This window comes from Plasmodium malariae (assembly GCF_900090045.1).
Source record: "Plasmodium malariae genome assembly, chromosome: 5".
Lineage (NCBI taxonomy): Eukaryota > Apicomplexa > Aconoidasida > Haemosporida > Plasmodiidae > Plasmodium > Plasmodium malariae.
The window spans coordinates 133,637-148,448 of record NC_041779.1 but is presented as its reverse complement, the minus strand read 5'-3'; the positions used below and the strand labels follow the sequence as shown (position 1 = coordinate 148,448).

Here is a 14,812-nt window from a genome sequence, read left to right as displayed (position 1 = left end):
TTATATTGAGATAGTTATTAAATTTTACATATATAAGCATAGCAATGTATTTCTCTTTGGTAATGTTTTTATAAAATATAAAAAAAATATTAAAGTGATTATTTTTATTTTTTTTTCATTATAATGAATCTTTGTAAATTATATATGTGAATTATGCATTGAATCTATATAGGAATTCAAAATGATTGCTTTAACTAAGTTTATATGATATTTATCTAATGACTATTTTGTTAATTTTAAAATTTTGGAAATAACGGTATTCGTGATTAATGGTTTAGTATTTTTCTTTTTTTCTTTATTTATGTAGTTTGTTATAAGTACTTACATAAAATTAAGAAGTAATTTAATTTATGTAATACATGAATAATGGAAATATGTAAAACTGATATTCACTGGTTAACAGTATAATGAAGTTTTAAGAAAAAAATGAAGGAAATTAAATATATAAAGATACTAGTATTATATAAATGTGAACAAATAACTGTGTACATGGTATATACGATATAACAAGTGCAAATTATATATTTAGAGGTAGATAGAATCCAAAATGGAAAAAATAATCTTCATAATAATCGAACGAACTATATATATTAGAAATATACTATAAATAAAATAAAATTTCTGATTTTTGTGAATCCAAGTAATTTGTTAAATGTGTATATATATGAAAATAAAAGATATAATTTATTACATAGATGAAATAAATACAGAAGTTAAGTTGAAGAATTAATAAAATTATTCTTTATTGTACTATAGTATGTGTTATGTATGTATTTAATATAATTTTATTTTTTTAAAGATATCTGAAAATTTACATTTAAATTTTCCCTAATTTTTTATGTAATGAACATAATTATAAAAAGTAATTTAAGATAATTTCTTCTTTAATACTATACAATTATATTACGTAAAATATAATAAAACTAAGAAAAAGAAAAAAAGTTAGAAATATTTTTTTAATTATTTGCACCCTTTTTTCGAAAAAAAAATAAGAAATTTTAATAAAACTACATTTTACTGCTTTATTTTTAAATATTTTATCAACCTTCATTTGATATTCCAGAAATATAATGTATAATATAGTATACATGAATAAATTTTCTACGTTCCTGTTGTCTTACTTTACGAATAAAAAAAATATTATATATATATTAATATTTATTTATTTATACATTATAATGCTAATTACATTTTTATAATTGTCTTTCACAATTAATTTAATAACTTTGATTATATTTTCCAAATTCCCAAAAATATTTTAAATATTCACTTTAGGTGTCATAAATAGATAAAGGAAACTATGTATCTTTGATATGCAAAAAAGAAAAAATTCGCAAGGTGATACATATATATGCATATACATTTATACAAATCTAAAAAATATATAGTACAGAATATAATATAGTGTTACTAAATGTATTATAACTTTGGAAAATAAAATTATTTATTATATATATATATTATGCTTTACATTTTATTAAATAAAAACAAATATATATATTTATTTGATAACATATTCGATTAAAAATAAATTCATTAAAACTTATATAAGATTATACATATTAAAACGTAATTTTCATCATAACCTGTACCTCTGTAACATAATATGAAAGAAAAATAAATTAACAATGTAATAATTTATTATTTTTGAAGGTGCATTAAAATTCTTCTTATTATAAATTATACTATAAATAAATTCCTCTTAAAGAAAAACAAGAAGTTATTATAATTATAAAAATTCATTGATATATTACATAAGGGAAGTATAAAAAAATAAAATATTTAAAAAAAAAAATAAAAAGAATTAACAAATAATATACATATAATTAATTGAATTCTTTTGTAGAATAATAAATTTCTCTTTAATATTATTATTATGGGAACCTGGTTTTCAATATTTTGTATTAAACTATTCTATATATCTATATCTATATATATATATAAGAAATCTATATTCATTTAAAACCATAAGCTATAAATTTAACATATCTTTTAATTTTACTGGAAAAATTAGTTATTATTGATTCATAGAAAAAATATTGCATACAATTTCGAAAATTGTTATTTTAATAATTAATACAAAAAAAATTAAATTTGTTTTTATATGGATTAAAATATTTCTATTATTAATGAATAATGAATTAATATAAACTTTTTATAAATATTTTTACGTTTGCCCTTTTATCATGGTTGTATTATTTTATTAGTAATATGGTATAATAATGTTATGTAAGCATAAATTGTATTATTTATATTATTAGTGTTATATGATTTTTAACACAAATTTTTAGAATTATATTATTTATTAATTTAAATGATAAGCATTTTCTTCGTTCTTTTAGAGTGTTTTTAGTAAATCCTTGGATAAGATCTTTATCTTTGATAAAAAATTATATCAATGGAATTATAGATCACTAGCGAAATACGAACAGTATAATGGTTCATATAGTGTAGGATTTAAAAAAGGCATGCGAAATAATGTAGGGTACAAAAAAAAATATATATATAATAACAAAAAACGGACAGAAGTTTAAAACAAACAACCATGTGGAAGTTTACGGAATAGTGTGCAATACTACACATAAGCTATAGATTATAATAGTGGAATGTTTGACGGAAAGTATTTCCATTTTGAAAAAAAATGGATAAAAAAAAAGGATTATGATAACATTATTGAAAATAACAGAAGAGTTGGAAATATAGCTTTAAACAAAATAAAATTTAGGAATTATGAATATGGAGCTTCTCTAATCTTTTTTTTTTCTTTGTGGGAATAGGAATACCCATATCATCAGTATTTACGTTTTTGAATATTGAATGGACAAAAATTGATGAAGAATTAGGCATAAATCTAGAATGAGCTATAACAAAATTAACAAATTATACGGGAAAATATTCTGGAATAATATTTTTTAGCATACTTATTGTTATATTATCGGTTTTTATTATAATAGTATTTTATAAGATCTTAAGAAATAATGAAAAATATAAAAAATTTAAGTTAATGACTGAATAAAATGAATAATAAAGTATTTATATCTTTGTTTAAGGAGGAATTTAATATGAAGTAGCAGCATAATATTTTTAGTGATAAACTTTATAGGTATATATATTATTTAAAAAATATTTTAAGTATATTTGCACTTTTTAATACAAAACCGTAAAAATATTATTTCTTCGTTTTATTTAGAATTTGAATGTTTTAATGTTTTGGAATTTTTATTTTAAATTAATATCATAGCTTAAATATTATGGCAGAATATATATATTTGTATATATATAAATATTTTTCTATATATATATAGATATGTTTGCGTTTTAAACTTAATATAAATCTGTACATTTCATAAAAGTTTTTAGAAATGTGATAATTTATATTTATACTAAAAAATTTTTCTTTTTAATTTATATTTTGTTGTAGTATAAAATTACTATTTGCTCACGTTTTTTAGAAAATATATTAATGATTTAAGTTTGGAAAATATGCCTTTTTGTGTATTATATGAATGGAGTCATTTGTATTTTGACACTTATATATATGTATATATATATATTTTACTAAAAGGGAAAGACTTTCTATTTATTATATAAAATAAATTTTATATGAAATATCCAAAATAATATATTTATAGTAAAAATATTTATAAGGGACTTTTAGTTTTCGTATACTTCTTATATATGTGAAATTACATATATATAATAAAACAACAAACATTTTAAAATATAGATAATTTATAACTTCTTACTAACTTGAAGATTTTAAATTTTTATAATTAAATTAATAGTTAAAACAATAAATTATTTTACGATTTTGCTTAATAAAACAATTAGTTCAGTTTTATAAATATTACGTAGATATATAATATACCAAAAATTGTTATAGGAATAAAATATATATTTTATTTATTTGTTTGTATCACTTTAAGATTTAATTAATTAATTAGATTTATTAAAGTATTAACAGAACCTTTATTGGAATTTTTTTTGTTTTTTTTTTAATATTATTTACTAAATTATAGTATAATATTTATAATGTATAATTTAAGTTATTTTTATTTTAGTAAATGAAACAAATTCTAAATTACTGAGTATCATTTCATATATATAGATAAAAAACATATATACAATGAATCAAAATATTGTCAATAAATAAAAAAATATGCGTATTTTTTTTAGCATAGGACAAAATTTTTTTTTCTACCAAAAAAGGATATATTGAGCATGACATGTCCTCAATTACAGTGGTTAATAAATTTCATAAATACGTGATTCTTCTTTTTAATTATGAAAAATTTTAGTAAATACTCTCACAAAGTACCAAATTCGTTTTTTAAAATTTTTTAGAAATTAAATTTTTTTTCTCCTATTTTATCTTAATTCATTTCTCCCTTTATTTAGTATGATTTTTGGAGCTCATTAAGTTAGAAAATGAGGTTGAATTTATACACCATAAATAATAATAGTTCTGACTTCCTTCTTTAACAATTAATTATAAGTTATTTAGATTTCCTATTATCTTTAATTTTATTTATGTATACTTTATTTTAAATATTTTTAAAAACTTTTATCTCGTTTTTTTTTGGAATCTTTTATAAGTTAACAACCTTATTCTGAAGTTCTGTTATTTCTCATCTGTTCTTTCTTTAGGATATATCAGTGTTAGAAATATCATATTTTACCTACTTTCTAGTAAAATAAGTATAAATATTATCACATTTATTAAAAATATTTGTATAGTATTTTTTCAAGTATACATTTTTACTTTTTATCTAGAAAATAGAACGTTCTACATTTGCGAAACTTCATATATGAATATACATAAGTTTATGGCTTTAGTTATATTTTTAAATTACGGAAAAACATATTAAAATCATTAAAAACTGTTTCATTTATATAATGATGCTGGTTTTAAGTAAAATATAGTTCTTTTTTCGCACATATCTAATTACATTGTTTCTAGTGTTTGTATGAAAAAAAAAATACATTATTTTTATTAGTTTTATGTATGTCTTTTTGGATATGTACTGAAAAATATCAAAAGTTATATATGTTCGCACACTGTTAACAATTAAAATAATATAGAATAATAATTACGTTATTAAGTGCTATATTTTTGGAAATGTTATTCTTCATTCAATATTTTATATTAAGTGTCATTTTAAATAAAAACATGTTAGGAATGTATTGAAAATTTAATTATATTTATAATTAGTTAATATGTAAAAAAAAGAATTGTTCTAATGTGTTGTAATGATAGACTTATCAGGGTGAAAATTTATAATAAAACATATAATAAAATATTTTCACAAATAAAAGACATATATATAATAAGTTAAAAGATTAAACTCATGTGCATATCTATTTTTTACATATCATTATTTATCAAGTATTATGATTTTATCATTTTTTTTTCTTATATTAATTAATAGCGTAATACAAATTAATCTTAAGTAAATTATTCTATTTAGATTATGAAGAAAACAAAATATATTAATTTTTAAGTAGAAGTGTCTTGCTATATATTTGTTTTTACCTTTTTTTTCTTATCAATGAACTTTTTACGAATATATATGTTGAATTATTTAGGACTGTATATGAAAATAATTAAAAAAAAAAAAGAAAACTGAATTCAGTCATCTAATAATAATGCATGAAGTCTATGATGAAGAATAAATCTAAATGTATACAAATAATACTATCTTATTGAAAAGGAGAATAAAAAGATGAATTACGCAGAAAGTAATGCATATATGAATGTAGAAATATATTAAAAAAAAAAAATAAATAAAAACACTAATAACCCATGTGAATAAATATGTTTAACAAATGATATATATATTTTTTTTTTATTTAAAAGTGAAAGTAACTGTCTCGATATTAAAATATTTTTTTATAACAAAATAACCTTTTTAGTAATATTTTTAAATGGATACTGTTTTAAGTAACTTATTTTTATAGATTATGTGAAAACATGTTATTTTGTTACTATATAACTAAGCGTGTAAGGAAATCTTACTGAAGAAATATTATGTTGTTTTTCTTCTTTATGTCATCATTTAATACACAATGTGTACATCTATATATATATAGTTTAGTAAATTAGTTCGATAAATTATAAACTATGAGTAAAATATTATTAGGAACTAAATAAATACTTATAACTAAATAGAAGTAGGTACAATATACTGAACAATTTTTTCCGTGCTAAATTTATGATTACAATAGAAAAATTGCGTGAAAAATAACATAAGGTTAACTTTATTTATAAAAATTTATTAATTTTCCTTTTTATTTGAACTTGTCACCTTTACAATTATATGATATAATTATAATATCTATTTTTTTGTTTCATCATTCTATTCATTTTTGTATTTTGATTATTCTCGAATGTTTCATTTCTGTTAACAAACTTTTGTTATTACGAGGAAAAAAAAAAATATTGTGAAATGATAAATAATATTTTTGAGTCTTATTTTTAGTTCTCGGTTATTAAACCTATTTACCAGAGTAACATAAGGGATTCTTCGTTAGACTACACAAATGGTATATTATTAATAAAATGCATAAGATTATTTAAGCAAAAAATGCAATTTTGAAAAAAAAGACATAAAAAAATGATAAATATGGAAATAAAGAAAAGGAAGGGATACAAAAAAGTAAATATTAAAACTAAACCTATGTGAAAGACAATTAGAGAAAATATTAATTTAAAGGAAATACGAGGACTATTTAAATTAAATATTATAAGGAAAAACTTGAAGTACAAGCAATTAAAAAAAAAATTAAGGGCCGTGGATAGGAATAAATTTATTGCTAAAAAAATAAGTTATACCTGAAAATCTTTCAAAAAATATAAGAAATATATTTTGAATATTGTGTATTGGATATACTGTGATATAGAGATTAATATAAAAGAAGCAGAAATTTAATTAAAATATTTATTATGATATACATCTATGGAACTACATGTATTACTTAACGAACCATTTTTTAATATATTAATACTGTTTCTTTGTTTCATAAATTCAGTGTATGTATTTTTAGTGTTCGTTAGTACATGTAATATAATATTTACATATCTCTACATAGACACTCTAAAATATTATATATCGTCAAAAAGAATAGCTATCATCATTTAAATGTATAACATATTTGTGTAAATAGTTATTTATTACAGAGTTTAAAAAATATTATTGTATTCTTATTAATAATACATCCTGGAAAAATATTTAGGAGATATATAATCATTATGAAATCACCAATATATAATTATATTTTGATATAGAATAAGGAAATTAATGTGTATTCTTAAATTTTAATAGAATTACTATATATGTTGTTCTTATTTATTTTATATAGTATTTTATTAAGATGTCCAAATGTTTATATATATATATATTTATATATAAAATTAATAACACTATTAATTTATAATACATAGAGTTACTTAGGAACAAGTTAAATATTTAGAGAATAAATGTAATTTATTTAAATATATTAATTCTATTTGGATCAATATGAATAGTTAAATTAATATGAAGTGAATATTTTTATTAGATGTAAAATTCAAAATAGCTATGTATGGAAACATAAATTCACCTAAATATAAACATCTGAATTAGTTACAAGAGAATATATAAAATTTTTATTAGTAAGATATTATATGTATAAATAATCTGTATCATTAAACATTCCTAATAATACAGAGCATTAGTTACTAAGCCTTTATATTTCTTTATATAAAAACAAATTTGTAATATATGCAAATTAAGGGTAAGTGAACTATCAGAATATCTTGGGCTTAAAAAATGATAATATTTTTAAATATATTTTAATTATAAATGTAATATATATAAATATAGATGTTACACACACATATACCATGAAATAAAAAAATTATTATCTTATTTTAATTCAGTGTTACAGGATAATACGAATTATATGGCATAGACAAAAATATAATATGCTATTTATTTTAATTATTTATTTTTTAGAAGAGTAATTTAATTTGTTAAATTAATATGAGTTTATTAATGAATAATAAAAAAAATATATATTATATATACCATATTTTTATAATCATATTAATTATATAAGCGAAACAAATACTAAAGTAAAAAAGAATTGGAATATAAATATTTTTGTTTTTATAGATTTATTTCATAAAAATTCTATTTATTTCATTTAGGGTAGTTGTATAAATTTTTTAATATAATATCTAACTTTGTTTTATAATCACTTATAAACAAATAAAAAATAAATGTATCATTTTTTCCTTTGTAGACATTTCAAAAAAAAAAAAAATAAAATATAAAATATTTTCCTAAATTTTACTATATATTATTCTTCACATTTTAAGACGATATTATTTTATATTGTATGTAATTTTAGTTAAAATTCATTTAACTCATAATTATTAAAAGTGTTTTTAAAAATTTTACTTTTGCATTTTTAATTTTTATTATAATTTATATTTTTATTAAATATATAAATTTTTTTATTTTTAATAAAAAAGAAAAATAATAAATAAGGAGATCATGTAACTTCCTTATTTTAAAAAGTGAACATTTAGCAGTAAAAAATAAATAGTATTTATATAAAATTTATAATGATTATAAGGTTCTATTTATAACTAGGTATAAAATTATATAAACTGTCTTTTTGGATTTCCCTTTTTAAAATATAAAAATTTTATAGGTGTTTTAAATTCAAGAATAAAAATTATGATACAGCATAAATTTTCTACATATCAAACATATATATTACGTGTACCTTATAATTTGTGAAACAAAGAAGAGTTTTAACTTAATTTTATTTTTGTTTCACATCCTATAATTAGTATTAAAATTTATACAAGAATTTAAGTTTTTCAATTAAATAACATTTAAAAAATATAATATGTACGTATAACTATTTATTCTTTTAGTAAAATAATAATATATTTAACAGTAGTATTTTTAATTTGTATGTCATTGTGAGTATTCACTATATATTTTTTTTTTATTTTATATATAAAAATAAATCATTAAACAACAAAATATGAATTTTATTTTATTTCTAAATGGTATAACTAACAAAAATTTTTAATTGTTATATAAGAAAAAATATATTTAAAACATTTATCAATAAAATTCGCTGTTCCAAAACTTATTGTAAAAATGTTACTATTTCTATAAATAACATGATTGAAAATATTTATTAAAATATTTTTAAATATATCTTTTCTTTTCTAAAGTTTATATTTGTATTTTATTTATGAAATTTAATACATTTTTAAAAAGGAAAAAAAAAAAAAATTTATAATTTAATGACATTATATTTTTATTAGTGTATTATGAAAATTCAATGATATTTTTATCAGCATAAAGACAATATAAAATAAAATAATTACAGCATTAAAGGTAAAAGGAAAATTTTTATTTTACTTAAAACTTTTATGTGTCTTCTATATAATTGTTCATGTTCTAATTACTACAATGTAATATAACAATGTCATCCAATAAATTTGCTTATTATTTATCTCTGCTTCATATTATATAAATACATATAATAATAGTAATATTACTACAATGAGTAAATAAGTATATCATATCGTAAATAGCTAAAATATTTAATTTTTATTGTACTGTGTTTTGATAAATCTTCATTCAATATGAACAGAACTCATAAAAAGTTATATTCAGAAAATGATATTATGTTGTCAGAAGGATAGAAGTGGACACAAAATTTAGAATTAACGGTTCATTATTTAGAAATGGATAGTATGATTTAGAAAATGAGAATAATAAGTATAAATCAGAATTTGCTGTTAAATGAGAATATACGAATAAAGATAATACAAGATCTTCAACAAAATGATTAATAACGAAATTCACACGAGTTATATATAAACTATTTGTAGATGTATATTATTACTTTGAAAAAAATATTATATATAGTATTTATATTTATATATAGATAAAAGCGTTATAACAATTCTACCAAGAAATAGGGCCTAATGCATGCATTAAGAATTAGTGGAGCTTTGATATTCAGTCTAACAATAACACTTTTTTTAATGGTTTTTCTACCATTTATTTTGTTAAATTAATTTGGAAATAATATATAATTCTGTAAAAATTCTAGGCTTATTGCTGAAAAAAATATTTTTGTTATTTACGTGTAATAATGGGTGTATAGTTGGATTATTGTCAACTATTATAAGTATTTTTAGGTTTATTTATATTTTAGTAAAATTATTAAAATATATGATTGATGTTCGAGGATATAAATATAAATTTTAGTTATAATGAATATATACATTAACATAACTATTAAATATTTACTTTATTATTAATGATATTGTGTTCTCAATAAAATTCCTTCATATATGAATATAAATTTTATTATAATCCATAGATAGTATACTCATATTTAATGACTTATAATAGTAAAATGATATATATTAAATATTTATTACAGTTCTTATGGTTCTCTATTTGTTTTAATATTATTCTATATTCTTACGAGTTATTTTACTATTCTCACTTCTTATACTTTATAATGTATTTTTTGTTTCATTTTAATATTAAATACATATAGATAAACATTCGTAACAAAAGAGCCAAAGTGAGAAAATTATGTGTGTATAAGTTTTTATGTAAAATTTTATCATAAAATATATTTGCACATTTAATTTAATATACAAAAATGCAATTAATGTAAATTCCCTTAATCGATGAAGCAATATAGATATTTTAGAACCTAAAATTGGGGGACTTTTTTTATGGTTATAATTGATTATTTGAAGAATTTATTAATTGAATTTGTTATATAATCATTTTAGTTTAACTGAATTTTGTTATTTTTCATATAATAAATCTAATAATATATGATTTATTTTTTGTGAGTATGAATTTTTTAGAAATATTAACAAATATTTTTTGGAAATAAATCATTATGGGTGATATATGTTTTAATGTTTATTTCATGTAAGAATATTTTTAATAGATTTTTAGATTATATTTATACTTTAGGATATAATTACCAATATAAACTAGCATTATTTTGTTTTTAACTATGAATTCATTATATCACATTAGTAATTTTAGAATACATTAATCTCTATAAATAAATAAAAGGCTCAGAATGCATATATTATCATATAACTTACATAATGGATAGCTATAAATATGTTTCATAAGTATTATATATATATCTATAGTTAAAACATTTTGTTATAAATGATATATTTTTTTGTTTATGTCAATATTAAGAGAAATTTTTTTTGAACAAATATTAATCTATTATTAGTACTCTCCATAGAATATGTACTCATTTTATTATATCCTAAATATTAGTCACTTTATAAAAACGAATAATATCGATATAATAAAATATAATTAAACATTAAACAATATGTAAATAAATTTTTTTGCTAAAATTATTATACATAGATAAACATTTACATATTTGTGGTTCTTTGAATTTTGGTTCTATATATTTGTTTACAGCAACAAACTTAGGATAATATATATGCATAAAAATATATAGATTTTACCTTAATAACTAGAAGATTTACTGGTTATTTATAATCCATTTTTTAATAATATTATTCTAAATAAATGAAAATCCAAATTATATATATAAGTTATTTAATTCATATGAAAGTATGTTTTTATTAATTCTATAAACTCCTATATATTTTACTTAAAATATTAAGCTCCATTTTGAGTAAAAGGATTAATTATTTTAGAATAATAAATATATGTTTTTGTTAAATTTTTATACTAGCTTTTAAAAGATATTACTTTCATTTTCTTAAAAATGCTATTCTGTAAATTCAAATTGTCCTAACAAGTTAATGTTAATGTAAATATATTTATTGCTATTTACAATTCTCATCTATAAAAGTGCATTGCTTAGAATATAAAACAGATTATGTATTTAATTTTTTTCTGCTAAAATATAGTTCGAACTAGAAAAATTAAGGTAAATTTATGAATAAATATAAGTATAAAAGTTCAGTAACTTGCTAAATAATATTTCAATATATTCTTCAAAAATTTTTTCTTTTTTCTTAGTATTAAATGTTATAATACTGTGAATAATTATATTTTCCGTAAAAAGTACACATATGTATATTAAAGAATATTAGTTTATGCTTCCTAATACTCGTAAGAAATATCAGATATGTTAGCATTATTTTACTTTTTAATTATATTGTAATATATCATTAATTTTGATTAATAAATATATCAAGAATAAATTAAATTATATCAACATTAATGGTAGTGTCCGTGATATAACGTCATTTTGAGGTTATATTTTTTTTATAAAAATTATTTGGATATCTATGAAAAAAGATATTAAAAAAAAAGATATTTATTTTTGCTGATGATATGGTTAAAACAATTCATTATTGAACCATGGTTTTTTGACATAAACACATTTTATGCAGAAGTTATTGCTTTTTTTTTTTTAAACACATTTATTCTAAATATATTTGTTTAATTAAAAAAAAAAAATAACTGGATAATTTAAAAACACTACATTTACAAATAACATTAAAAAATTAACTTAATTAAAAATAATAATCTTCAAAAAGTTATTACACACCAATAAAAATAATGTTATTTTCCTTTAAAAAATTTATATTTTCATAAATTTGATAATATAAAATATATTTGATTTTTTAAATATATTTTAGACTAAAAAAAGAAGTATGTGTTATTAGTAAAATACCCGAATTTTCACAGAACATATATTTTTTTAACTTATTAATAATTTTGTTTCACTGTTATAATAACTAATAATTAAGATTAATTATAAATAGATTCTCCGAAATATAATATTTAGAGAATGGAATAATTAGCTGGAAAAATTAAAAATAGTAATTATTCTAGAAATACCTAGAATAATAACATATATCTATATTTTATACATTATATATTGTAAATAAATTCAAAATTTTTAAATGAATAAAAGTTGTTTAATTAATCTAATATATAGTTAAATTACATATTGTGAAAGTATATGAACGTAATTAAATTGTGTCATTCTACATAAAGTTAATTTTTTATAAATAATATTAATTATAAAATTTTTGTAGCATCCTTTTCTAGGCTTTTTTTTTTAACTGTTTAGCAAAATATGATTTATATGTTATTTTTTTAAGAAAATATATTAATAAAAATAGAAGAGGCTTTTTTTATATTATTGAAAGTGTATAATATTATGTTAATTTTTACTTTATTGTATATATTAAAATATTATAGATCTAAAACATGGAACAAAGCATCAAGTTTGTAATTTTTATCAAATTTTTTTTATTTATCCTTTTAAATTGGATATGTCATTTTTACAGTGACACGGTATGATAATATTTTTTGAAGGCATATGTATTATTCATATTTTTATTGTTTATTTTTATTAATTATTTTTTTTTACAATGAAAATATATATCCATTTATATAAGAAAAATTTGCGTTTACTTTTTTAGAGCAAGTTTAACAAATTTTTAGGTGATAATTATGGTTCTGATAGGAAATTAAATAAACGACTTTATAGATTATTAGGAAAATGTGAAAAGGTTATTTGTTCACATATCGGAGATTTAGAATTAAAGATACCATATAATAAAAAAGAAAAAAACGAAAAATTAATTACAATTGATAATGAAAAATGGGACGAAGAAATAAAAGAAAAATTATATAGAAGCTCATTAATTAAGAAAAAATTGATTAAGAGACTTATGAAAAATAAATATAGCATGTTTCATAATTCATATAACTATTATGAAAAAAAAGTAATGAATGGACTTAATGATAAATCTTTTTTTAAAAAAATGATATTAATTAATGATAAGGATTACAAAAAATTAAAACGTAGAAAATATGGATTAAGGATTTTTATATTTTTCCTGTTGTTTGTGGTGGTATTAATGATACCTATATTAGATTTATCCATTGGTAATCTATTGATTTTATTATTTCAATTATTAGAAAACAGCGCAGCAAATGGTTCAAGTTCTCCGTCAACTGTCCCTGTAGAAACGGCGGATTCTTCATGGTCCTCTTATTTTTCACAAAATCCTTTTGTACTACAGAAAGCCCGCAGTATTTTAATGTATTGTGTACCAATCCTATTATTGAGTATTATACTTATACTAGGAATTTTTCATTATTATAAAAAAGTTATAAAACGTAAAAAAATTAAGTCCTTGGAAACGTTCAATGAATGGTAAGGAATATGTTTATTTCTATAAAGAAGCCTTTATTGTTATTTACTACATGCAATATATTTAATAACATATTAAATATAACAATAATTGCTTATATTTTACCCATGAACCTACATATACTTAGTCATATGTATATGTAAATATAAAAAAAATACTTATTTATTTTTTTTGTAAATTTTGAATGTTTGAAAGTTTTTTAATTTGTAATTTCATCTACTTTTTGATCTGAATTAAATAGTATTGCAGAATACATATATTTTTATACATATACAATTTTCAATGAAAAATATATATTTGTACGTTAAAAATAATATATTACATCACAATTAATATTATTGTATTGAATTTATTTATTATTTTATGTTATAACTGTAATATTTCTGCATTATATGTTTTATCATATTCTAGTATAAAATTATTTAATATTATAAGATTATTAAGAAAAAGAATTATTATATTTAAATTAAAACTTAAGGTGCGTTGTTTTTTACATTATGAAAGTAAGAGATTATATTATATTGCAATTTTTTTTTCTGTTTTTCTTTAAGCTTTAAAATAGCATTTTAAATTTTTTTTTATTTCGTTGTTCAT

General features: G+C 18.2%; 1 protein-coding gene and 1 pseudogene across 1 annotated transcript, besides 1 other annotated feature; both read left to right on the top strand.

Moving 5' to 3' along the window:
* Positions 1-2,342: 2,342 nt before the first annotated feature.
* Positions 2,343-3,016, top strand: PmUG01_05012500 (annotated as a pseudogene).
* Positions 2,343-3,016: a sequence feature (fam-m protein, pseudogene).
* Positions 3,017-13,265: 10,249 nt separating this feature from the next.
* Positions 13,266-14,224, top strand: PmUG01_05012400 (Plasmodium exported protein, unknown function; the record flags this gene model as incomplete). Its single annotated transcript, XM_029003331.1, has 2 exons — positions 13,266-13,352; positions 13,481-14,224. 2 exons carry the CDS (start codon positions 13,266-13,268, stop codon positions 14,222-14,224), a joined length of 831 nt encoding a protein of 276 aa, XP_028860288.1.
* Positions 14,225-14,812: the final 588 nt, after the last annotated feature.